The sequence below is a fragment of the Chiroxiphia lanceolata genome, chromosome 5, assembly GCF_009829145.1.
Source record: "Chiroxiphia lanceolata isolate bChiLan1 chromosome 5, bChiLan1.pri, whole genome shotgun sequence".
In the NCBI taxonomy this organism is placed as follows: Eukaryota; Metazoa; Chordata; class Aves; order Passeriformes; family Pipridae; genus Chiroxiphia; species Chiroxiphia lanceolata.
This window is the reverse complement of record NC_045641.1, coordinates 3,554,512-3,580,452: the sequence shown is the minus strand read 5'-3', so window position 1 is coordinate 3,580,452 and position 25,941 is coordinate 3,554,512. Positions and strand designations below refer to the sequence as shown.

The 25,941-nt window shown below is 48.7% G+C and overlaps 1 protein-coding gene across 1 annotated transcript in view; it reads right to left on the bottom strand.

Annotated features, from left to right (window-relative positions):
• Positions 1-634: 634 nt before the first annotated feature.
• LOC116786715 overlaps positions 635-25,941 on the bottom strand; it is a 32,900-nt gene continuing 7,593 nt past the window's right edge. The window contains 5 exon segments of the mRNA XM_032687612.1: positions 635-945; positions 948-1,197; positions 1,859-1,945; positions 1,947-2,067; positions 2,069-2,189. Coding sequence (XP_032543503.1) covers positions 635-945; positions 948-1,197; positions 1,859-1,945; positions 1,947-2,067; positions 2,069-2,154 — 855 coding nt within the window. The 5' untranslated portion in view covers positions 2,155-2,189.

Sequence of the window (25,941 nt, the reverse complement as noted above, 5' to 3'; positions counted from 1 at the left end):
AGCAGAACATCTCTGGTGGCATTAGACTGACCAGCCTGCCTCTGAGTACACTCAGATGTTCACAGTCTGCTGTTCTACAGCCTCTCAGAATATAATTAGTATTGTCAGGCTACGTATTTTTCCTTGCCTAATTGCAAATGTTTTGTAACAACACTTAGTCATGCTGACAGCCTAAGGCTGGGAATGCTCTGGGACACCTTAGAGCCCCTTCCACTACCTGTAAGTGCTACAAGAGAGCTGGAGAGGAACTTTTGACATGGGCTTGGAGTGACAGGGCAAGGGAGAACTCCTTTAAACTGACAGATGGCAGGTTTAGATCAGATATTAGGATTAGATTTCAGTCTAGAGAAGGGGAGGCTCGGGGGGACTTCATTGCACTTTACAACTACTTGAAAGGAGCTTGTAGTGAGGTTAGGGCTGGTTGCCCAGAGAGGTCATGGCTGCCTCATTCCTGGAAGTGTTCAAGGCCAGGTTGGATGGGACTTTGAGCAACCTGGTCTAGAGGATGCCCGTGGCAGGGGCATTGTAACTCAATGATCTTTAAAGTCCATTTGAAACCAAACCATTCTGTGATTCTCTGATTCTATGATATTTGGCAAAACTCCCCGAGCCTTTTATACCCAGGATGTGAGGCTTATTCCCAGGGGCAGATACTGTGGAACAGAGACACTTGTCCCCTCCCACAGAGCCGTGTCAACATGGCTTTCAGCTGGCCCATCTTGAGTTCCAGGACCTGGCTCTTGTCACTCTCGGTAATGACCACCCAAGGTTCCATGTCCTTGGAATTCTTATCGAGGCAGGCACTCGACCAGGTGTAGCTGGGTTTATTAACTCTGCCTTGGCAATATTCCCAGGCATATTCCTTGGCAATGTTTCCAGGCACAGCACCCACGATGATGTAGGTGGTGGTACAGCCCTGGGTCTTCCTGATCAGCATTTGCTGCTGTAATTTTTCCAGACACTGCTGTTGGGTTTCTCATCCTGTGGCACTATGTTTGTGAGGGTGAAGGTAGCTATCCTACTGTTGTACTCGAGGTGATGGCCATTGGAGTTTAAATGGCCCCAGCTCAAATCCATCAGGTTCCTGTAGTCTTGGAGGACAGCCTGGCTCTCGCTGAGTTTCTCTAAGCTGACATTGTGAACATGTAAAAGGGTCGACCCTTTTCCCACAGTTCTGGTATAATTTGAACCCGTCAGCTTGGCAGGTAAAGAAGAGTAAAAAGTGTTAGTATTGGGGATGGGACTAATGGAGAAGGTTTCCCTGGAGCAGAAGTCTCTGAGTGTCAAGCACGCTATGTTTTGTAGTATCAGTGTATGAAAATGAATGAATTTGAGAGAAATTGCCCCTCCTGGATGAACTAGAGTTTTTAAAAAAAGGAAGTTCAGAATCCTGCTGTTCTCATTTTGACTTGTCACCTTTGTGATCCAGATCGCAGCCTGTGGTGGAGTTACGGGTGGATGCATGAGACAAGGAGCATTTTCCACTCCTAGGTTTGAAAGGTGATTTTGGTGAGACCTTTCCCCTGCCACATCTGGTTCTCTTTCCTGCTATCTTCTCCAAGCCCAACATCTGCCCAGTGCTCTCCCCAGATCCTCCCACCCCCATTCTCTGATTCCACTTGTGGCTGCTACAGGTGTGCCACACTCCTGGAACACCAGTGTTTGCCTTCTCTAACCCCATACACAGGGAGATGTGTTGTGGTGATGGTGTTTGAAATTACATGAGATGAATCCCATCCAGTGGGTCCTTTTGCATGTCCATGTAGGAGTGGTGGGAGGAAACAGAAGTATTTAGTTAAATGCTGCAATTCATGTTTTAATGACTGGAGGGTGACATGCTGTAAGAGAGGACACTCACCTGGGGCTCAACCCACCATGTTTGAGGTCTCTTGCCAGTTCCAGGCTTGTAGATGTAAGCAGAGTACATGGTAGATGTAAGCAGAGTACACAGGAATACGCCTGTTTATGTCATACAGGTTGGCATAGGAATACCTGTTGTAGCTCTGGCAGATCCAGGTTGGGTTCTGAGGCTCCAGGGCTTTATCTGGGGAGTATTGCCACAAAAAAACATGAACTTTCAAAGGATGTCACCACCTCACTGTGTCCCAGCCAGAGGCAGCTCGCCCAGACCTGCAGCAGCAGCAGCCACAGCATCGCGGGAGGATTTCAGGTGAAGGGCTCTTGCTCCCCTGGAAGGCAAATGCAGAGGGACACTGAACTTGGACAGAGCAGGTCATGGCCTGCAGTCATTTTTGTGCTGGTGGGATACAGCTGGTAGAGGAGGGGAATGTTTCCACTGCTCATTCATTCACAACTAAATTGGACTAATTTTCCTGCACTTCCAGAAGTCCAGGAATACTGTAACAACATGTTGGTTGTTATAACCAGAAATAAGCAGAAGCCATGGACTTGTCCTCATACCCCTAGGATCGACAAGCTCATGGTTTTCCATTTCACTACTTTTTTATAAAATTTATGCTCCAGCATAACTGGCACTGCTCTGCCTTTCATGTCAGGGTGGGCAGTGCCCACATGTTGCCCAGACCTGTGCACTTCCCACATGAAAAAGGGCTCTGAGTGATGTTGAAGGAGCTCTGTTGCTCATTGATCCAGCTCCCATGGGGTCTGTTTTGTAAGACAAACCTCCATTTCTTCAACCTGTAAAATATCCTATTGGATCCTCCAGTCTTCTCCCAGTTAAGAGCTCAGAGGTTCCTAGATAAAGTGCTCCTGGTAAGCTTTCCATGTCATGTTTGAAAAGAAGCAGGACTTGCAGTACTTTCCTAGAGAAATTGTTCCAAAGTCCAGATATGGCTTCTCCCCAAGGATGTTCTGATTTCCACCTCAGTTTTCTTTCTATGAGATGCTACAGGCAGCAGTCCAACCTCGTGCTCAAAGCAGGGCAAGTTGGGAGGTAGCTGAGCAACTGCAGGGAAATGGAAAAAACTCTTATGACTGCAGTACTGGAAAAAGGGGATTTTGAACCAGAGAAGGAGAGTGGTGTTTCCACTTTTATGCTTGGCATTCAGTGCTCTGCCCTAGTTGACAAGGTGATCAGTCACAGGTTGGACTCGATGATCTTGGTGGTCTTTGCCAACCTAATTATTTTGTGATTCTACTGAAAAAATGAGGGACCACCAAAGTCTTATCCTGAGTCTTCAGACTCCATGGAAAAACAAAGTGAATAGCCAAAGAGATGCTAAGGAGATTGAGCACTCCAGGTCTTCAGGACAGAGGAAATCACAGTAGCAGAAGCCAAATGGGCATAAGAAATCAAAATCTAGGAAAGAGAAATGTTGCTTGGACATGTAGATCAAGGAGATATATGCTGTTGCAGACTGCTGTCTTTCGAGGGCAGCAAAGATCCCATGGCCACAGCAGGATCTGCAGGTGTCTGGATACTGGACATTCCACCCTCATTGACCTGTGTGCCACCTGTGGTTTTTGGGAGGTACTCTGCTGATGTGAGCAAGGACAGAGACAGAGACACCTCAAGGCCAGCACACTTCGCAACAACCAGGATGCTGAGACATGCATGTCTCACCTTCCTGCTGTGCCGAGTATGTTCATGGAATCTTTATAGGCAGAATCACAGAACGGTTTGGGTTGGAAGGGATTTTAAGGATCACCTCGTTCCAACCCTCTGCCATGAGCAAGGACACCTTCCACTAGATCAAATTGCTCAAAGTGCCATCAAACCTGGCCTTGAACACTTCCAGGGATGGGGCAGCCACATTTCACCTTTGCCAAGTGTTTGAATGACTGTGAGCCTCAAGTGATGGTTAAAAAACTGACCCAGACCACACCAAAGATTTGAGGTTCCCAGAAGAGGCAACAGCTGCTTCTTCTGTCCCTCCCCTGTGTCCCAGAAGCGATTCTAAAGCATCTCTGCTGTGCAGATCTCCTTTAAGGAACATGGCCCATCTCTCGTGTGAACAACACAACCCTTGTCCAGGGACGTGTAAGAGGTACCACTTTTATGGGGAAAAATGTGAGAAAAGGTAAGGATATAAGAGATTGACTGTGCTATCAAATCCCCCCAGGGACACTGGATGTACATTGTCCATTCTAAACTACTTCCTTGAGCCATTCTACACAACATTCCAAATGCTGGCTTATGGCAATCCTTGAATTTTGGAGATAAACGGGTTCAATCCATTAATTCCTCACAATGATTGAGAGGGTTTTTTTAATATTGTCCATTTCAGCTGAAAAAGTTGGCATGGGATTTGGTTATATTACCTCCACCAGACCAAGTGCCACATTCCCCGTGCATGCAGAGCAGGTAACACTTTAGGTGACAGAGGGGTCTCCTCCTTGTCACCAATGAAACATCACCCTGCTACAAACACTCACCAGTTGAGATCTGCCAGGTTCCCTGTGGTTTGTATCACTCTTTCAGTTCCTTTCAGCTTTGGAGACCAAAAATGTTCACTTTCTGATTCTCGTGTGGCAACACAGAGTCTTCTGGGGAGGATTAGGCAGTAACCGAAACCCCCTGTCACAAACACACCCCAGTACTTCTGTGGGTTGGGTGTTGATGGGTGAGGAGATGGCAGCAAGGAAAAAACAGGATGTTAGCCTGGGAGCAGGGGTAAAATGTGGATGGCAAAAGGAGTGATGCAGAAGGGAAAAAGGAGTACTGTGTATGTACCTATGACACATGAAAACCCTAAAATAATCTTATAGAAAAATATTACAAAGGAAGAAACAATAAGAGATCTCCAAAATATCTGTTTATGGAATTCATTCATCCTAACTCAGGCATTTAAAAATGAGATTTCCAAACCTACCCTTTATAGTCAACGGAGAGAAAAAGGTGACTCCAGAGATGAGTTCGTGTATTAAGACAGTCAAAGCTGATAGCTTGATTACAGATGTCTGACTTTCAGACACTTAAAAGCCTTGTGCAAAAAATCCACCCCCTCTCCTGCTGACTCTGTTTTTGGGATATATCTAGAAAAGCATTGTAGGCCAAGCCACACCTTGACTGGGGTCATGTCTCCGGGTTTCAGAGCAGCTCCTTCCCACATATCCAGGAATAAGCTCAGTTTGTTGTGGTATGGAAATCAGATCCCTGCAAGCTTGGAGCACATTCCCCTCTCCTCTGGGCTCTGCTCACCTTTACAGGCAGCAGGTCACTCATCTGCACCAAGGGGAAAACTTTACCTGGAGAAAAGCAGCAGCAGCAAGACGATGCACTGCTCCAGTCAACTGTTGGTCTTGTTGGCAGCAAGGGAATTCAAAGGCTAGCAGGTTTGACTGGAAAGTGTCTCACACTCTGCAGTTGTTCCCCAGGTAAAACGGAAGGCCCAAGATATTGAAACAACTCTGGAGCCTGGATTTGTGGAATTTCCTTTTCTTTCCACCATGCAGTGAGAACAGCACACTTCTTTCCATAAGATGCTCTATCATAAGATACAGCAACACTCAAAACTGCACTTTGATTTCTTTAACATGTTGATCTCTACAGAAACTAATCCATGCTGTGGTTTCATACAGATATATTTTTTAAGAGGATTAAATACCTTTACTTATTAATAAACCTATTTATTAATCACCCTTTGATTTATCTTCCTGAAAGACGTTTTTAAGTTAGGGCCAGGATTTCGCCACGTATCTAGACTCCAAAATCATGTTGAGATTTTCCTGGTTTGAAGCTGCTCTGAGATGTGCTACCAAGGTGGTCTGAGGCAGGGAGCACATACCTTCAGATAACAGGGATTCAGGCTTGTTGAGTCTGGCAAAAGGGAGGCTGAAAGGCAGCCTGAAAGCTGCCTACAGCTACTCAAAAGGGCAAAGACAACAAAGTCAACCTCTTTGTGGTAGAGCCAGGCACTATAACAAAGGGCAGTACCACAAGACTGTGGCTTGGAAGATGCAGGTTGCATAGCAGGATAAAAATGCCTCTAGGTAGGTAGTACAGCACTGCCACTGGTTGTTGGGAAATGACAAATGATGTATTGCAGAGGTGACTCAAGGCTTAGCTGGATGTAAACACAGCTAAACCAGTCTACAGCTGACAATGCTTCTCCTTCAATCAGGAAGTTGAATTAGAGTCCTCCAGCTGATGTTTCCAACCAGCATTTCTGTGATCCCATTTTCTCCACCCCCCTGCCCTGAACTCAGTGCCTGAAAAACTATAACACCACAGTAAATGGCCAAACCCTCTGGTCCCGAGACTTGTACATTTAAGTCTTTCTACATCCCAAAGCCACAAAAAACACACCACATACCTCAGAGAGGCAAGAAGAGGACACACGTCCAGAAACCAGGTTCAGACTCCTCTGGGGAAAAGACACCAAGTAGATGAGGCCCCATCAGTTTGTCTCTCTCCACAAGGAGAGACTGATCATATCCAACAGTCTCTGCACCAGCCTGATTCCCCTGCAAGCCATACAAAGCCACCCCACTGGGAGAACCACACTTCAACCACTCTGGAGCACAGAGCTGGCCCTCTGCAATAAACACAGGCTTGGCTACTGCACATTAGTTATGCTGAGGGTAATTAGCAGTTACGTCAACATGATTTCCAGTTTGACTGCTGGCTGACTCCATATGGAAATGAGGTGGTTGGTTGCAAGCGGAAATATGTCAGACCAGACTCCAGAGGAGGAGTCTCTTTGCTCATGAGGAAGAGCAGCCCTTGTGATCAGGGGCTGTGCCTTGGGTCAGCTGTCTGCCATGGGCAACACTGATCTACCCTTCACCTCTGAATGTGTCAACTCTACTCATTCAGTGCTCACTGCCTCCAGCCAGGAGAGAGGTGACAATGCTGCGTGGTAGGAGGTGGCTGATCCTGCTGATACACAGCCGTCACCTTCTGTTAAGAGACTCAAACTGTGATTTAAGAGAAACACTCATAGATGCTGAAGCTGCCAGCAGAGCCCTTATTCCTGGTAACTGTAATCTTAGAATCATGGAATATCCTGAGCTGGAAGGAACCCATCAGGACCATCACAGTCCAACTCCTGACCCTGCTCAGGACACCACAACAATCCCACCATGTGCCTGAGAGTGTCGTCCAAATGCTTCTTGAACTCAGACAGGTTTGGTGTTGTGACCACTTCCCTGGGGAGCCTGTTCCAGTGCTTAACCACCATCTGGGTGAAGAACCTTTTCCTAATATCCAGCCTAAACTTCCCAGTTTCAGGCCATTCCCTCGGGTCCTGTCACTGAGAAAAGAGATCAGTTCCTGCCCCTTCTCTGCCCCTCATGAGGAAGCTGCAGACCACAATGAGTCTCCCTTCAGTCTCCCCTTCCCCAGCCTAAACAAGCCAATTGACTTCATCCCCTCCTCATACAGCTTCCCTTCGAGGCCCTTCACTGTCTTTGTAACTATGTGTTTTATCATTTTGTGTTTTTAGAACTTTCTTACGACTCCTAAAAAATCCAGACTTCTGAGTAAAGAGATCCTCTGAGTAAACAGATCCTCAGTTCCTAAGTCTTGTGCAATGCTCACTCTCCTTGTTTCCTGAACATACTTGTGATAAAACCTTTTGGAACATTGATAAAACCCTTTGCATTTTGAGTGCCCAAGACATGGTAATGTTTTCCTAGTGCATTTCAAGGACTTCTATGTTAAAGACTGTGGCTAAATCTAAACTCAACAAAACCTGCTCTAAAATCAACAAAACCTGCTACTTAAAATTCACATCTGGAATAAAGCTGAGCACCAGTGGAATAGACAGATGACTCCCAGACACTGAGGCCCACTGCTGCATCATGATGCGTGGGTGAAGAAAGTAGCCAGGACTCAAAACCTGGCCTGATCAGGAACACACCCTAATTAAACTGCATTCACAAGAAACTGGCTCTTGGAGACAGACTAACATAGAAAACAGTTGTAGGAAGTCCCTCCTACCTCCCCCCACTGAAAGGACTTGAAGTCCCAGCAGCTCTGGTTTTGGTTAAGCAGGATTTGCCCTGTTAAGAGCTGGTTCTCAGCACTCCCCGTGCAGTCAAGACAAGAGGAATACACACATCCAGGGCACAGCTGCCACCAGGCAGATGAAGGCAATTACACTACAGAAGTGTTCATTTCTCTCTGATGACCATAAGGATTCCCAGAGGGACAAGCTCTGCTTGACACCTCTCAGATTACACAAGGTGAGTCCCACTCTGTGTTGACATCCCTACACCCAAGATGTCTGTATTCCATTACTTACACAAAGCATACCATCAAAATACAAAAGCCATCCTTTGCCAATTCCCTTCCTCATGGGCAGGCCTCTGATGCAAACATCCTCTCCCCATTCATTGTCATGACCTTGACCTGTCAATCCAGCAGGAATTTCAAGGGAATGTCCTAACCTGCTGCAGTCACAGCACCTTCCCTGTGTGGGAGGATATTTTCTTGAGAGAACAACAGATAAGTAATCAGTGTAGCAAGAATAGAAGGGAAGGATGCAGTTCATGCAATTCTGTCTTAATTATCTCACATCCAGGTGTTTGATGTGGTTGGAGAAGACAATAGGAGGTGAGGACCAGAGATTATTTCTCCTACTTCTTGGCAGGGTTGGCTGGGGTTAGAGCTGTGCTCCAAGTGTTACTCAATCCCCAAATAGCTGCTGGCACCAAAGATCACCTGGCATGAAGATGAACTCTTGCTAAACTAGCCATGGGCTAGATGCAAATTCTGGTTCCTGAGCAGTGCAGTCAAAAGCTCTTTGTGCAGGTGACTTGCTCTGAGTCAGACCTCCTGCTAGACCAAGGGCCAGCTCATGGATGCAACTGTGTCAAAAGTCAGTTTATGCATCCTCTGGGCTGACTCTTCTCCTTGGGATGCAACCTTCACGTGCAACACTCCCCTCTCATCCCAAAGAGATGACCTCAGAGGGCTGAGGACAACCCAGGAGGACCAGTGGTGCTTCCTTTGAGGCTTGGTTTTCTACTGGAGACACCATTTCATGGAACACTGCCATTGCCAGCAGGATGTGTGAGAAAACCTGAGTCTTGATGCTACAGATGCAGAATTTGATGCAGAGAACAACTTTCTTGTAAAAATGTACCTCTGTCCATAAGAAGCAAATGGGAAAATTTGAAATGGGTATTTCCAGCAGTATGTCAACAGTGAGTCATCAGCTGTGGTAAGCTAAACTCAGCATTTCCTTTGTTTTGTGGGTTTCTGTACTGATGTGGTTTTGAAAGTGTTGTATATAGGCAGCATCTGACTTTCCAAGTAGAAGAGAGGGGAATGGGAACAAAAAGGGTAGAGGGGTTGGCAGGTGTAACTTGAGCAGGGTGAGAAAATCAGCCATAACAGTGGGCACATTCTTCAGTGATGAACCAAGATTTTCCACAAAGAAAATCAGACAGGAACTCATCAGAGAAATGCAGAAATCTTTGAGGGGCCAGCTCAGACCTCACCCCAGCTGGCTCTCTCATCAGCCTCAGGGTGGAGGCACTGATTGCAGAGACATGGACTTGATAAAACTGTCCAGTGTGAACACTAGGAGACACCATAAAGCTCAGGATGGAGTCAGTCTTGAGCATTCTGATCTTGTATTGATGCTAGATCTGCTGCAAGGAAAAGTTTGGGCTCTTCAGAGCTCCCTTCCAGCCTCAGTCTTTCCATGATGATCTTTTTGGGTTTGCCTGCTTTCACCTTTCATGGGGAATCAAACCTGTGTCTCTCGTGCTCAGTGTGTGGATGTCGACCCCAGGGGACCACTGACCTGGAATGTGCCACCTACTCTTGTATCAGCAAAAACTAAAAGTCTCTGTGAAGGGTTGAATGGACAAGTCTGATGAGGAGCAGCTGAGGGAGCTGGAGGTGTTTAGCCTGGAGAAAACGAGGCTCAGGGGAGACCTTCTCCAAAATAGAGGTCAATACAGGCAAGGCTGAAGCAACCAGAAGGTCGAAAACACCAGGTTTAGCACTTGATTTCCATGTCCTGCTTCTCATTTTTCAGTCAACCGCAGACCAAAATCACAGAAATCAGCACAAAATGCATTGGTTGATGCTTTTCCGTTTTTTGGGGGTTTTTTGGTGGTTACAACAGTTTCTTTTAAATGCAGAGCTGTTATCATCATCCCCAGCGGGGTATCCTGGAGGCTGTACTGCAGGAAACACTTTGCTGAGAACGTGACCCTTTCTTTGTACACCACTCTCACACTTGCTTCTGGATATTATAATCACAGAATCACAGATGGGTTTGGGTTGGAAGGGACATTAAAGCTCATCTCATTCCAACCCCCTGCCATCAGCAGGGACACCTTCCACTAGACCAGGTGGCTCCAAGCCCTGTCTATCCTGGCCTTGAACACTTCCAGGGATGGGGCAGCCCCAACTCTGAGCAACCAGGGCACACCAGGGCCTCGTCCCCTCCACAGGTCAGAATTTCTTGCAATATCCCATCTAATCCTGCCTTCTGCCCATGGGAAGCCATTCATCCTTGTCCTGTCCTTCCAGGACCTTATCCAAAGTCCCTCTCCAGCTCTTTTCAAGCCCCACTAGGCACTAGAATGGGTTTTAAGGTCTCCCTGGAGCCTTCTCTTCTCCAGGCTGAACATCCCCAGCTCTCCCAGCCTGGCTCCATGGCAGAGGTGCTCCAGCCCTCCATCCATTCCTCATGGATGCATTATCTGGAAGGCATATTGGGGTTAGTGGTACAAAATTGCCACTAAAATCCATGCAATTATTTAATATCAACCTCATTCTCCTGCAGGATTAAAACAGGGAACAACCCTCTTTATTTTAACTGCTCAGCCAGATTATTCCATTACAGATCTCCTCTATCCTAAAGATCACAGGTGCCCTCCAGCTATTTGGGCATTATTTCTCAGTGCTTAAATCATAAAGTCTTCTGCTCATCTGAGATTCTTTCTCTGTGTGTCATACTACGTATTGAACTTTTATTTTTACTCTCGGAAATCACTCAAGCATTCAGAAAACAGAGGGACAGACTTAGAGATATTATTTACTCTCAAACTACTCCTTCGTGCTCCAAATTATTTTCATTTAGCATCCATTCAGGCAGCTCATCCAGGCAGACTTTAGAAGGCTGCATGTCATTTATTCTCAGCCATTGAAACAAACTGACCTGCAGAAACAACCTGTTCCTGAAGATAAGTAAATAACATTTACTAATGGCACGTGAAAACCCATAGTTTTATTGATTTCTCTGCCATCCACGGAAATTTGTAGAAGACAAATTTCAGTGTGTTACGAACATCGCAATTAATATTTTTCCATTTCAATATTGCAATAAGGTTAGATAACTTTGTTAAAAAGATGGAAGAAAAAATAATGAGCCAGTATGGAGAATTTCTCTGTCTACCTTCTTCCTGGTGGTGTTCAAAGGCAAAACACACAAAGCATTAAAAACTGGACTTTTTGTTTCCTGACTAAGTTGTCTGAACAAACCCCGTCCTGAAAGTCCCGTCTTCCCATTCCAAAAGCCATCAGGCTGTCAGCAACCTACATCAGCAACGAGGCAATCAGGTTTTATTTCCAAAAAAACCCCCAACTACTTCTAGTGCATGTGTCTCACTCCATCCTATCCACAGCACTGCGAAGACATCACCCGTGGAAGGAAAAGAGCCTGCCTGTCTCACAGTGCTTTGCACGGCACCGAGGTGTCTGGCCAGGGAAGGGGCTTTCCCTGGACCAAGGGTATTTTTGGGGCCTTTTTTTTTTTTTTTTTCCCCAAGGAGAAGCAAAGCTGTGTCAACAACCCCGACACAGGAAGGGGGTTGTGCTCAGCCTGTGCTCGACCGTGCTCAGCGGTCGCGCGTAGGAAGTGCTGCGACACTTCCACGTCCGCAGCAGCTGCTGAGGCCGCAGCTCCTCGGTTTCGGCTGGGGCCTGACTCAAGCCCAGCGAGGCAGCTGTCTGGGATCCTCGCCTTGGAGCCTTTGACCCGAGCCACTCCTGTCAGCAAGAGCTGAATTGCAACCAGGTTCCGCCTGCAAAGCAGGATGGAGTGCACTTAACTTGTGAACACAGGGGAAATTCTTTGTGAGAAGTGTCAGACCTGGTCTTCCAACTTGTCTCTGCTGTTACCAAAAACACCCTTCCAGGTGCAGGCTGGAAGCCAGGACTTCCTGAGCTCTGATCTCAGCTTTGACAGGGACTTGGCAAAGGATCATTGCAGACTCATAAATCATCTGCCTCATCCTCGGCCTCCCTACCTCGATATGACCAACATCAAACACTTGGGAGCTTGTGAATGTCCCAAACAGCACAGCAGATACACCTCAAAGGACATTTAGTCCATTGCCAGCCTCCAGAAAGGTTCAATCCAGAGTGCATCACTCCTGGCAGGTGCCCTGTCCCATGTACTCACAAAAACTTATTTATTGTAGACTCCAGCATGTGCCTGGGCAGCACAGCCTTACCTGCATTACCTGCTGGATTATTGTTGTATTCCTATTGAAAATCTTAAATGTGTTTGTTACTGAAATTGTTGAAAGGCTGATTTAATGTTCAGTGCATCAGCACGTTAGGAGGAGCTGGTCAGCCTTGCCATAAAATTATTTAGGTTGGAAAAGCCCTCCAAGATCATTGAGTCCATCCATTAACCCAGCACTGCCAAGGTCACCACTAAACCGTGTCCCTAAATGCCACATCTACACAGCTTTTAAATCCCTCCAGGGATGGTGACTCCACCACTACCCTGGACAGCCTGTTCTAACACTTGACAACTCTTTCAGTGAACAAATTTTCCCTCACATCCAATCTAAACCTCCCCAGGCACACCTTGAGGCCATTTCCCATCCTACAATCTGCAATTCAGGACAACTCCACATAACTGAAAAGACTTTTTACACGTGTCAAGCAACATGGGAAATAACACACAAATTCACCCTTTGTTTTAGGTCACAAAATCTGCTCTTTCCCTTAGTGAATAATTTTATTACTAACCTTTATTTCTGTTCTTTAAAAGTGTTTTGACAGAGTTTTGAAGTTCAGATCTGCAAATCCTTGTAGCTGAACACATGAATGCCTGCTTGCTTGACTTGTTCCTCAATTTAAAATTAAAAATTAACAATATAAATTAAAATAGATCTCAAGTTCGAAGTTCTCTACAGTGAAGGAAAGAAGCATCAGCATAGGTCAGGTAAATCTCAAGCTCTTCATTGACCTCAGCATCGGGAGGTGGCATAAAGAAAGTAGAAATTAGGTCAGCTTCAAAGAGAGGAGCCTCCTTGTGTTGAGTATGCTGGGACTAAATCAGACAGGCCAAAACACAACACAGACCTGATCTGGGGCAATGGAAAATGCCTTTTTAGGTGCTCTGACATATGATCAGAAGGAACTCTGATGTGTTGCCCAGTGCAGAGGGGAGGTTATTGACTGGGACATCTGCAAAGCTGGAAGTTCCCAGAAGCAGGAGATGCCTTCACCTTGCCTTGGTCACAGAGGGACTCCTCTGAGAGACTTTAAAATGGCCACTAGAAGTTGCTCTGTGGAACTTGAGCAGGGTAAGAAAATGCTTTCACATGAAGAAAGGGGGGAAGTCACGCTTAACTTTACAAATAAGGGGTTGGGAGGGAAACTGGAATGGATCCTGGAACCTATAGACTGGAAGGACGAACTTCATTTCATTCTGGAACAAGTACTGAGACCACCCTTCTGCAAGCACCTGTAAAGTAGCACCAGTAAGGGCCCAGCTGGAGTGACAGACCAACCTAATACTGTTTGGGTCAGATACTAGGATGGTTTCCCTAATTTTCTGAGTACTGGAATAGGCTTTCTAGGAAGGTAGGGGGATTTCTCCGTTATGGGACATCCTTCAAGGAAACCACAAGCATAATTGCTTCTGGGGTTTGCTTGGGAAATTCATGGGATGACCTTTGAGGTCAGAAACATGTCATAGAATCACAGAACCACAGGATGGTTTGGGTTGGAAGGGACATTAAAGATCATCATGTACCAACCACCCTGCCATGGGCAGGGACACCTTCCACTAGACCAGGTTGCTCCAAGCCCTGTCCAACCTGGCCTTGAACACTTCCAGGGATGGGGCAGCCACAGCTTCTCTGGGGCAACAATTTCTCTATCTCCAACCTTACAACTGTGCTTGAGTTTGCTGTTGATTTATTGTGTGCCTGCAATCAAACTACTCAGGTTTTTGGAGCTGTTTTCCTCCCAGCACTAAGTCATAAAGCTGAATCTTACTCAGTTACCCTGAAAAATAGTGACTAGTGAAAATGCACCCCAAAGGTGTGAAAGACTCCAACAACTGCCTGATTAAACAAAATCTGATGTGCTTCTGACCAACATCCTTCCAAAACGTTAGAAAGAGCACAATTCATCCCTGCTAGATTTTTTCAGCTTAATGTCTTTGCAGCTGCCATCACATCCCTGAAGATTTGGTCTTTAGTTGAGGGAAGTGAAGATAAGTCTTCCCTGAAGTCCTTCAGCTCAGTTGCATCCTTCCCAACAGTGATGAAAACATTTTTTGCTGTCCCTGAGTGTCCTGGGGAATGCTCAGCAATGAGGAGTAGTTCTGAGTCAGAGCTTTCTTCTTTCATTTTACCCAATCTTTTGACTGTCTGGATCTGCCAGAGACACCAATCCCTGGTGTCACTTTCGTTTCTCTTTCCTTTGAACACCAAAGACTGCAATCCATGGTGGGTGAATAGGACACTCCGTTTGTGGGTAGGTGCCTCATGTTAAAGTCCTCCTTTTGAATCACTGATTCAGGAGTTATCAAAATTTGACCAGGACACCCAAAAAAGATACATCCATAAGTGGAGGGAGTAGAGGCCTCAGCTGAAGACAGTTTCTGGGTAAACTATGCTTTTAAATTATATCCCACACATAATCTGTGTATCCCACAGGCCTCCAGTGGGTTCTTATTGTTGCAGAGGGTAAGAGGAAAATAAATGGGTTCCAATGAAAGTGGGTTGACTGTTTTCAGGCAGCTGTCAGAAGTCAAACCACCTAATTCAGCAGCTCTGTGTTGAACTGGCAACACTTACAGTCACCCTGAAAAGGGAGCCACAATCCAAGAGCCAAACTTGTTTGTTTCGTGACCGTCACAAGGCAGGAGGTACCTGGGGGACTTCAGGCCCTGGGATCTGGACTCCTGTGTCATCTGCACCTGAGCCCAGTTCAGCATCCCCCAGGGATGAGCCCAGAGTAGCACTGGGGAGGAGCACAGGAAGAGAGCCTCCATCTTCATGAAGACCACAGGCAGACCATGGCTGCCCCTCTTTGTGGTGGGCCAGTGTAAGCAGATTTGGGCTCCACCTTTCCTGGAGAGGCACCAGACCCCCAAAATCTAACCCCTTCCTGGATGCTTGTTTCAAATTAAACCCATTAAATTGAAAAGGGGCAATGAGAAATGGAAAGGACAAAAGCTCAGGAAGATTGAGAATGGGGAAGAAGAACAGCTGTGGTTTTGGGACAATAATGGGGAATGAGATTAGGAAGTGGTTGCACTTGATCAATGTTTTGAGGAAGCAAAACAGCAACATGGTACAAAAACCACAGGGAAGACCTTGAGGAAGGAGGTTTTGGAGGAGTAGACAAGGGTGGATGCCATGAACAAAAGCAGAATCCCAAAGACCTAGCCACTGGGAGAGGGAGCTTTCCCACAGGATGGAATAGCTCAGGAGATACATGTGAGCCACAATTATCTCCTTCCCTCCCCTTGAAAATATTGAGCAATGGCAATTGAATGGTGAAAGGAATGGATTAGAATGAAGGCAAGCTCACAGCTTGGGTGTCCAGGCAGCATGGCATGGACTCCCATGTTCCCTGAATTATCTGTGATCCCACCTTGGTAATGGGCAATGTCACATTGCAGGAGACACTGTACAGCAGTTGAGTGCAACCACACTCATGTATTCCTGCTAATATTTGGCATTCAAACCCAGAGAGGCTGCAAGAATTGATAATCCCTAGACAGCAGAAGGGAGGGAACCCCAAAGTTCTGCAGGGGCTGGAGAGTGTGAAAAGGAAACTACTGCTTCTGTGTTAGGTGGCTTCTCAGTCAGATCAGGGGGAAATGGATGGTTGTAAATCATCTTATAGCAGACCTTATAGCCCCTTCCAGTATCTACAGGGGACTTACAGGAGGGACTTTCTGCAAAGGAAACAGTGATAGGACAGGGAGAATGGCCTTAAGCTGAAGAAGGGTAGATTTAGATTGGATATTAGGAAAAAATTAATTACTTTGAGCATGGTGAGGCCCTGGCACAGGTTGCCTAGAGAAGCTGTGGCTGCCCCATCCCTGGAAGTGTTTAATGCCAGGTTGGACAGGGCTTGGAGCAACCTGGTCTAGTGGAAGGTGTCCCTGCCTGTGGCAGGGGACTGGAACGAGATGATCTTTGAGGTCCCTTCCAACCCGAACCACTCTATGACTCTGTGATTCTATGATATTTAATAATACATTTTTGCATATTTTGTACACCTGCAGGTATTACAGCACTGTAAAGGACACGAGTCACTGGCTGACTGACAGGACAGCACACTGCAACTCAGCACCCAGGAGAATTTCCTGAGAGTTTCCCACTGTGAAAGGAAGAATATGCTCCCATGCAAAACACAAAGCCATGACTGATGCCCTACAAGCAGTTGCTCACTCAGCCCTGTGACACAGGTCTGTGGCAGCTGGGTGGGCTCAGCAGCCCCACTTGTGCACGGGGGAAGAGCACAGTCAGACTTTGACTGACAATACCCATCAGACACACCGACCCTGCAGCATCGCCTCAGGAGGGCTCTGACCCCGAGTACATGAACTCTTGTTGATCTTCAGTGGCCAACGCAGCTCCCAAGGGAAAATATTGGCCACGGATGGGAAGGGGATGGAAATTTTCTCTCCTGTGCTTTCTGAGCTGGAAAGAGCTTTAGTCATGCATGGGAAGCGTGCTGAACTGGGAGCGTGTGGGGGTCACCACCACAGACACTTGCCACGTGAAAGCAAAAAGCAGATGTTGAGAAGGGCAGAGAACCATTTCTGACCCCTGAGTTCAAAAGAACGGCAATTTCTCCTCTTAAAAGGATGCCCCAGCACAGCTGGGGGGTGGGGGCAGCGCAGTGCCTCGGTCAGGTGTTCTGATCTGCCCAGTGCTGGCGCTGGGTGAGCAGCTCATGGGCACCGTGCCCTGCCACCTCCTGCAAGGCAGAGCCCTGCTGGATGGGGGGTGAGGTCAGGAGGGGGCTTTGTCAGGCTGCTTCAGCTCCCTGATCCCTCTTGGGAGCAACCTCCGTGCAATTCTGTCCCTTTGAGGGATACCACCACAGGGGGAAAGAAGCAGTGCTCAGTTTTATTGGGGTGGGGGGTGGACAGAGCCCTGTAGGCACTGTGGGGAGATCCAGGGGGAGCAGATAAAAAGCTATAGTTCCTGGAGATGGAAGGTGAACTGGCAGGCAAGTATTAGCCCTGCAGCACACCTGGCATGCTGAGTGTTGTTTTCCATCATTCCCTGGAAGCAGCTTCCTCCTGCAGCAGCGTCAGTGATGGGCAAACCCGTGCAACACCTACAACTCCCCAGATAGGCCCACTGATGAACCCTAAAGAGGCATCTCCCCTCCAAACACCTCTCTGGCCAGAAATACCCTTTGCCTCCTTTATGAGGACCTGGCAGAGAAGAAGGGCAGGATGGATTCCTGCCCTTGAGTTTTGTCCCAGGCAGCCTGCGGATGTTCGGCACTGCACCCTCTGGACTCCACAGTGGTCTCTGGAGGTGGCCAGTGACGTGGCCAGTGTATAAGCGGAGTATTCCTGGCTTTTAGGACCAATTAGAGGCTGGTTTAACCCTTACTGAGAGCTCCATCCCCCAGAGGACATGAAGCCAGCTGTAGTGCTGAAGGTATCCATAGTCATGGCATAACACGGTATTGATTTCCGCAGTGTGGGATTTGAGATTCCATAGGAACCATAAGCAATGATTTGACCTTTCTAGGCCTTGATTTGGTCTTGAGGGGTTTGGTTTGGCTGGTGACTTGGGCCTGGACAAAGCAGCCCCTGCCACAGGAGTTTGTCAGTACGCAGGGTGCCGCAGAACCAGCTTTTTACCAGCTCATTCTCAAAGAGCAAATATGAAAGGGGGGGGGGGGGGGGGGGGAAAGGAAAAGAAAAAGAAAGCAGCTGCACTTGTTTTTGCTGCAGGAAGTTCTCAGTGATGGGGAGAAAATAAAGCTCCTTTAAAAAACAAGGCATTCGTTAGCACTTCTTTTTCTTCACTTCGCAGTTGCCACTGGGTTATTGTAGTATCACATCCTTTTTTGTGCCTGCCGCCTGCCCTGCTGCTGCTCCAGTGGACAATAATCCCCCCCAGGAGTTCCAGGGACCTCCACTTCTCAGAAACAAAATACAACACTATTTTAGTCAGCAGTCACTTTTTTTTGCCTTCTCTCTGTCCTCCTGGGCAAGTCATTTTGCCTTCATGTCTCTTCTTCCTCACCCAAATTACTCCTGCTGGTAGTAACTTTTAGCTGTCGAGCTCAAGATCCAACACCAACTAATATTTTATCTCCTTCTTCCCAAACAGCACTTAATAGCACGTATTTCCTCATTGTAATGATGTTTGAGGTAATATAAACCTCCTATCATCCTTTCTTTCCTGCTGATATTCCTTCCCTCCATGCTTAACTGCTCTCCCAACTGCCTCTACTTTGGCCACACATTCGAAAGTGCCACCAGAAAGGACTAGTTTGGGTGTCTCTGATGCAAATTTACCACCTTGGGCTAGAACAGCCTGGGCTGTTTTCTAGCTCTCTCCAGCTGGGGCATCACCACTTTCAGCCCAAGGATAACAAAAATCCAGCACTGAACAGCTCCACTTCATTCCTTGCACCTAATAAACGAGCTGAGCAAAAACTAACCAGCAAGAGAAACATCTGGAGGTATAAAACCCCAAACCACCACTATTTATGGGCAACCTGGTCTAGTGGAAGGTGTCCTTGCCCATGGCAGGGGGCTTGGCACTAGATGGACCTAATTGGAGTTGGCTGGAACTTTAGGATCCCTCCCAACCCAAACCATTCAGTGATTCTATGATTTCACAGCATGGCAGAACTAAGGTTTCTGTTGCTACAAGGTTTCCATCAAGTATTTAACCTGGCACATTGGGAATGGTGCCTGGGAATGATCTCACTGGTGGCTCCTCATGGAAGTGCCCTTAAATTTCATCCACAGCTGCATCTGCCCCATGGCTTACACAGCCCTGGGCAAAGGCTGCTGTGTGATGTGCTGGGACCAGAGGAAGGCTCCTTCCACTACCTGAGAAACATCATTTCTGATCACCTGAGCTGGTATTGTCAGCTTGTGCCTTCTCCTGACATCCCACCTTCCCCCAGAAACCCAGAGGCACCACGTGTATCCTTCTGCCCTGCCTCCTGAGGAGAGTTCAGTGCAATTTTCCACAACTGGTATGGTCGAGCTACCAAAATGCCGTGAAATTTCTCTGCAGGAGAGATGGCATTGAGAAAAAGAGCAAGTCCACCTCTATTCTGTCAGGTTGGCAGAGAGATACAGCCTTGTGCTGGCCAAAGCAGCAAGTCCTGGCATTTCCCAGCTCCATGACCTGCAGAGAGAGAACCACAATGACTGAGGCTTGTACTGACACGGGCAGGGCTCTGGCAGCAAGATCTGTTACTGAAATAAACTCCTGCCAGCTGCTGAATAGATTGACTTTGTGTCAAAAAACCTCTTAGTATAGAATGGAAGAAATTTAGAGTATGCATTTACTTTCAAATATGCCGGGAAATTATCCTGATCTGCAGTTGACAAATGCTTGGGGGAAGTTTTCCCCAGAGATGTGGGTGGGCTGAAGGGGAGCTGTGGCCAAGGTAGCCCCACAGGAGAGCTCAGGGTGTGAGTGCAGCCAAGCCCAGTGCACAGGGAGAGAAGGGGAATCCTCCACAGCTCTGGGGATGAAGGGGGAAATGACTATTTTGGCTGTTCATCTTCATAAGGAAGAAAACCTCCAGGTCCCAGAGCAGCTGGTTTTGGAGGCCAGCTTCCTCCGTGGGTGGTGTGGTTTCCATGAGCATGTCCTGCACATTCCCCGGCGTGCACAGACCGGCAGTACCACCAACGCCGAGCACAGACACCGTGGGCAGCTCATCCCTCCCGGGGCAGTTTGGGACCTGTCTCCTTCCTGCCACCTCGTGCCTCCCCTACCCTTGCCCCCACCCCCCAGACCCTCCAGTAAACCCATCTCAGGGGGGGCATGCTCCAGGCAGGGGGGTGGCAGAGTGACGAGCTGTCCCCACTGTCCCCAGGAGCTGTGCCATCTCCTCGGCAGAGACAACAGTGCCCAAAGTCCCCAGACAGCCCTGTTGGCCACAATCCTGCTCTATGGGGTGCCCTTGAGCCCCACTGCAGCCCCCAGTGTCAGCTCCCCAGCAGTGAGAGGCACTGTAGAGAGGGGACACGGGACCCAGATGTGCCCTTGGAGAGTAATAACCAGTTGATGTGGCCCAGCATCACTTCGCCTGCTCCTTTTCCCTGTGGCTTTCACCCTCCACCTTTCGCTGGAGCTCTGCCCAGCCCAGGGTGAGGAAGGTGTCCCCTTTCTCCATCTCAAAGCTGCTCTGGGCGAGTGCCTCTGCCTGCCCAGAGCAGCTCTGGTGATGCCAGCAGTGGCAGACCAGCCCCGTGCACATGGTTCTGCTTCCCTCTAGTGACGACGCGGCCTCACATCAACAGGAGGGACGGCTGCGGCACAGCTCCTGCATCCGCAGGGATGACTGCTCTTCCCTTTGACCTGTGGAGACGTGGCCCTTGGGCTTGGAGCCCTCACTGCAAGCCCCATGGATGGGGAGTGGGGGCATCTCCAACCCCACCGAGTTGTGTAGAGTTTGACACGAAAGATTCTGTGTCCTCACGGATAATCTTAGTTTCTCTGTCTGTGCCTGTTCCTGGACAGTCTCTTCCTCAGCACAGTCCTGGAATGCTCATGTCTCTTGGGAGTGTGAACTGGGAAATGCTGATTTGGAGAGGAGCTGGACAGGGTGGGAGCAGCCAATGGGAGTTGTGACCCCTTCCCACACACATATGAGTCCACCTCCAAAGTCCTGCAACCATTTATGCCCCTCATCCTTTTTCTAAAGCAGCATCATGGACCTGGGTGAGGATGAAGGAGAGACAGAATTGGACTCCAGTCTAGTGGCTGGAGCACTTAGCTGGGAGAAAGTATCATTGAATTCCTTCTTTTCTGATAAAACACACAAAACCTCACTCTCAAGTCATGGATCATTGCTCTTTTGGCTCCTCTACACAGGATCTCTCCCACAGTGGCCAAAAGTAGCCATGTCCTAATAACAAATCTGTGCTTTCTGCAAGATGAAATCTCTTCAATGTCTCTCTAAAGATTTTATTAATCCCAAACCTTCTGTGCATGGAGCACTTTCCTCAAGAAACCTGATTCTCTCCACACTTTTTCTAGGCCCTCCTCATCACTATCTATTATATATTCACATCCATAACAGCTAAACTGCTCCTCAAAGATCTTTGACTGTATTCAAAGACTCAAAGACTTTCTCTTGTATTTTATCCATCCTCCAAGGTTGTTCCCTGATCCAAATCATGATCCCAATGCCTATTTAGTCTGTGATGCTCCACACATGCCTCATCCCATGCCCCAAAAATGTGGTTTGGAGCTAAGGGGGCTTCGTATCCTGGTCCATAGGACTCACCACCCATCACATGGCAGTGCCCAACATCACCTCCTCTCCCCAGCTCAACACTTGCAGCCCCCCTTCCCTTTCCTGAAACTCCTTGTCCTCCCAACATGTGGGGACTGGCACCCAGACCTGGAGGGAGCATCTCCAGACGCTCCATGTCCCCCCCATGGCAGCCCTGCAGCAACTTTGCTTGGTGGACACATTCATGGATCCAGGTGCCTCTCACAGCCATGACTTGCTCCCTGGTGATTTATCCACCTACCAACTGACTCCCTGCCTTTTGTTGGCCACTCCTGCACATTTATTCATCGGGGACAGCTTCCCTTCACCTCATAACTGAGCTTCTGTCTCTGCTCGGTTTTCTGCTTCATCACTGCCTTGTTTCGGGAAAAGGGGTTTTTTGGGAGAGGTGATTCATTGCTCTGTGGATTTTCCTGCCCCATCCTCTCCCCCTTGTTCCTGCTTCCCCCGATTCACCCATTCCTCGGAGCAAATTGATTCACCGTTGAGGGTTATTTTTGGCTTCCAGCTGTCGGGCTCCTCGCAGCTGCCTCGAGCTGGTGCGTTCCTCTCTGCTCCCCCAGAGCCACATCTCTCCTCCTCCTCATTTCCCTCCTGCTGCTACTCTGGTCTGTACTCCTCCATCCTCTTTCCCTGCTTCCTTCTCCATGCAGTGCTTGGCTGTTTTAAATGATCTGAGTGTGCCCCACTGATGACAGCCCCGAGCTGGAGGGCAGCAGCAGTGTGGGGGAGGTTTAGCACAGCACAAATTTGGAGACAGGACATGTGGGGTGAGCAGGGTAAGATGCCATAATCTCTGGGTACCAGGTTTAAGGGCTGCCACCCATTCCCTGATCCAGGCTGAGCACACAAGACAGCGGGATCAAGCCTACCTCTTGTCTCCTCTGTGTTCAGAAGGAATAGAAGTCAGTAGCTGTGATTTAACTGAGCTGATGCCACTTGCACAAGGTGGCTTTGACCACTGGATCCAAAAGACCTGCTGTCTGTGAGTCCATGAAGCCCTGGAGAAGTGGAGGGGGGATTTGGGCAGATTGGTGCCAACTGCAGCACCTAAAGCCAAAATGTGGGTCTGTAAATCCCCAGCTCAGCTGTTATTTAATCCCAGAGGCGTCTCAGTTCTGCAGTGCCCTCAGCACAAGGGAGATGCTGACCAAGCAGAAGGCTGTGCCACAGGCAGTGCTAGGGAGCTTCCCCTGACCCTACCCATGTGTCAAACCCTCCTGGATGTACAAAATCCTGCAGGGTCTCAGCAGGGGGGTTTAGTCACTGGATGCTCTCCAGGCCACCCACCAAAGGAACCAAGGACTGGGGTCCCTTGGACATGGAGGGTGTTGGTGGTGGGCAGAGATCGACCCTCCTCTCTTGGGTAACACACTGAGCTCAGTTTTACCCCTCTGAAAGGTTTTTCCCGACTTTTCCTCACACTTGGGGCTCTCCTTTGAAATCCTTCCCATTTTCCAGCCCCCTTTTTGCAGCATGGACCCCAAGCCTGAGCACAGCATTCCTGTGCTCACATGTTCTCCCTGCCCTGGCTGCCACTCACAGTAGCCCTTACCTTGCGTGGTGTTCATAATTCCCATTTGGGTGATTAATGACCCAAAACCTGGGGATTTTCCACTTCCTGGGTCCAGGTGCTTCAGCCTTGGATCTAGTCCCAGACCATGTCAAGTTCAGGTTTAAACACCTGCAGGCACCAGGAAATTCATCTCACCCTCGCCAATAACTTTTCCCCCCTTTTTTTTGCCCAGCAAACAGGCTCTATTCCAATTCCAGTTCCTTCTGGGGCTGGAATGGAATAGCTGGGAGCACAGATCCAATCCCAAGCGCACACTGCTGGCAGCACACCTTTATCCACAGTCACAGTGGTGCTGTGCCAGGTTTAACGTGGGCCATGGGGATGTTTTCAGCCCTTTCATGAGAATATAGAAATGTAGAATCATAGAGCGATTCAGGTCGGAAGGGACCTTAAAGTCCATCTAGTTCCAACTCCCAGATCATTTAGGGTTAAGCTGAGCACCTTCAAGAAACCTGAATTTGCTACAGAACCTGCTCTCAGGTTCGGAATCCTGTAAAAATAAGCTGCACCACCACGGCTTGCTGCAGTCCAGCCTCCACCAGGCACAAATTCCATAGCCTGGATTAGCTCTGCCCGTGTACCAGCACAGCTGATTTTTCTCCACTAGGTCGCAGCATTAACTTTTAATTTTCCTCTCCTTACCAAACCGAGAAACTGGGGACTTTTTTTTTCAGTAGGCAGCTCTGCCTTGTCACCTCTCCGTCCCCTCCTGGGCCCTGCACGGGGTTCCCGGGGGCTGGAAGTGACTCAGTGTGGGACAGTCGGAGCCTCCCCTGGGGTCTCTGCAGAAGGGCCTCGGTTCCCATTTGCATCTGGGCTCGCCTTCCTCATATTCATTGTGAAATTAAAAGTGAAAAAAACCCTCCCAAACTCTAATTACATCACTAGCATGAAGCACGGAGGAAGAGGATGAGGAAGAACGACCAACGCACTCCGTTATCTCTCCTCCCAGACAGCTCTTTCCCCCGGTGTCAATGGTGATGACTCTGAAGTTGGTCCTGCTGATTTACAGCTTCATGCTCATGAACCAGGACGTAGGATGGTTTCTAGCAAGGAGAACATGAGTGGTGTGTCCAACTCCTTTTCCTGGTCCAGCCCTGGTGCCGTCCCCTTCAGATCCAGCCGAGAGGGCAGGATATGATGCTCTGGACTTTCTCTGCTGCATGGGGTTGGGTCTGCCAGGGAACCTGGGCTAGTTTACTCCTCCAGGGCTTCATGTCTCCTCAGTTCTGCAGTCTGGAGGTATCTGCCCTGGAGGGAGCTGGAAGCTGCTGTCTGGACCCCTCTCCTTGCAAAGAAAGCCATCAGCGCGGGAGACAGGGCTGAGTCCCGTGGGAGATGCTGGTGGTGGTTGACTCATCCCCCACAGGTGTGCCCACGGATGCTCTGGCTGCTGCTCTGGTTTTGTGGGGGGAGCAGAGCAGGGCTTGAGGGTGGGTTTCTGTGCTTTCACTATGAGCAAATTGTGCAAATAGCAGGGAGAAAGCCCTGCACAGCCCCGAGGAGCTGCTGCTGACTAAGAGCTGGCTACAAACACATGAAAGGTGGTTGTAGAGACACAACAAAACTCCTCTCTGTCATGCAGGGTTGTAACAAAAGGCACCAGGGGCAAACTGGGGCTTGGCAGGCTCATGTTGGATGTAGGAAAGTCTCTCGTTCTGAGACAGCAGTGCCTTGGGACAGAGACCCCTGAGCTGTGCCCCCCACACTTAATGGATTTAGGGCTTGGGTAGACCTTGGCTGACAGCCTGGCTGCAGTCCTTGGAATGGGAGGCTGGACCTGAGATGTTCCTCAGACCCAACATTTCTATGTAAGTTTGATTAAAAATAACTGGTTTTCCTGCTTCTGAGTGTCCTTGAGCTGGTTTCGTGCTGTCTCTGCAGCCCTGAGCTCTCCTGCTTATGAAACAATTGTGTTTCCAACAGCAACAGTGATGCAGAGCTCCAGAGGTGAAGGAAGCAACAAGAAGGAGCACCGGAATCCCCTGTGGCAGCGGGAAATGCCTGGACAGATGAGTGTTAGGTCCCCTTTGGAGCCATCCAGGCATTGCTCTGTGGTTAATTACCTTTCCTCCTGCCTCTAAGTCCTCTTCAGTTCCCTCCTACTCAATCCCACACCTCAGGGGCCTTCTGAGGTCTCAGTTCACTGGTGCTGTGCTCATGTCCTCAGCTCCTGTCCTACGCTGGGGATAGATCCTTTCCATCTTCACCAGGCACGGGATAACACGGACTCAAAAATCCTCCCATCACTGTCCCACTGCTTCCTTCTGCCAAAGCCAAGCACCAGGTGCTGAGGCCAGAGGGTATTTTCCGACATGGGACATAGGACACGGTCACCCAAAACCTGCCTGGCCAGAGGACTGTGCAGGCAGAAATAAAAAGTGGATGTTCCGGGAGCTCCTGCCTGGAGGGAGCCCAGGACACGTGTCCTTGTGCGGATGGATGTGGCTGTGCCTGGGGCAGCTGAGAGCACACAGTGTTCGGCACTGCTGTTCCCAAGGGCTCCAGGGGCTGGAACATCTCACGAGGAGCGCTGTAGCCTCACCCTCAGGGTTTTCCTGGCATTTCACCAAGTCCCACAAGTACAGTCTATTCCCAACACAACAAACAACACACTTGGTACCGCTGGCTTCCCTCTGCCCTCCCACCCCTCCCGTGGGTCTGCTCTCTGCTTCCCTAAAAACAATTCTTCCATAGCTGCCTCTGCTACACCAACGATGGACCCAAGCCCTGAGCACCTGAGGTAAACCCCAGG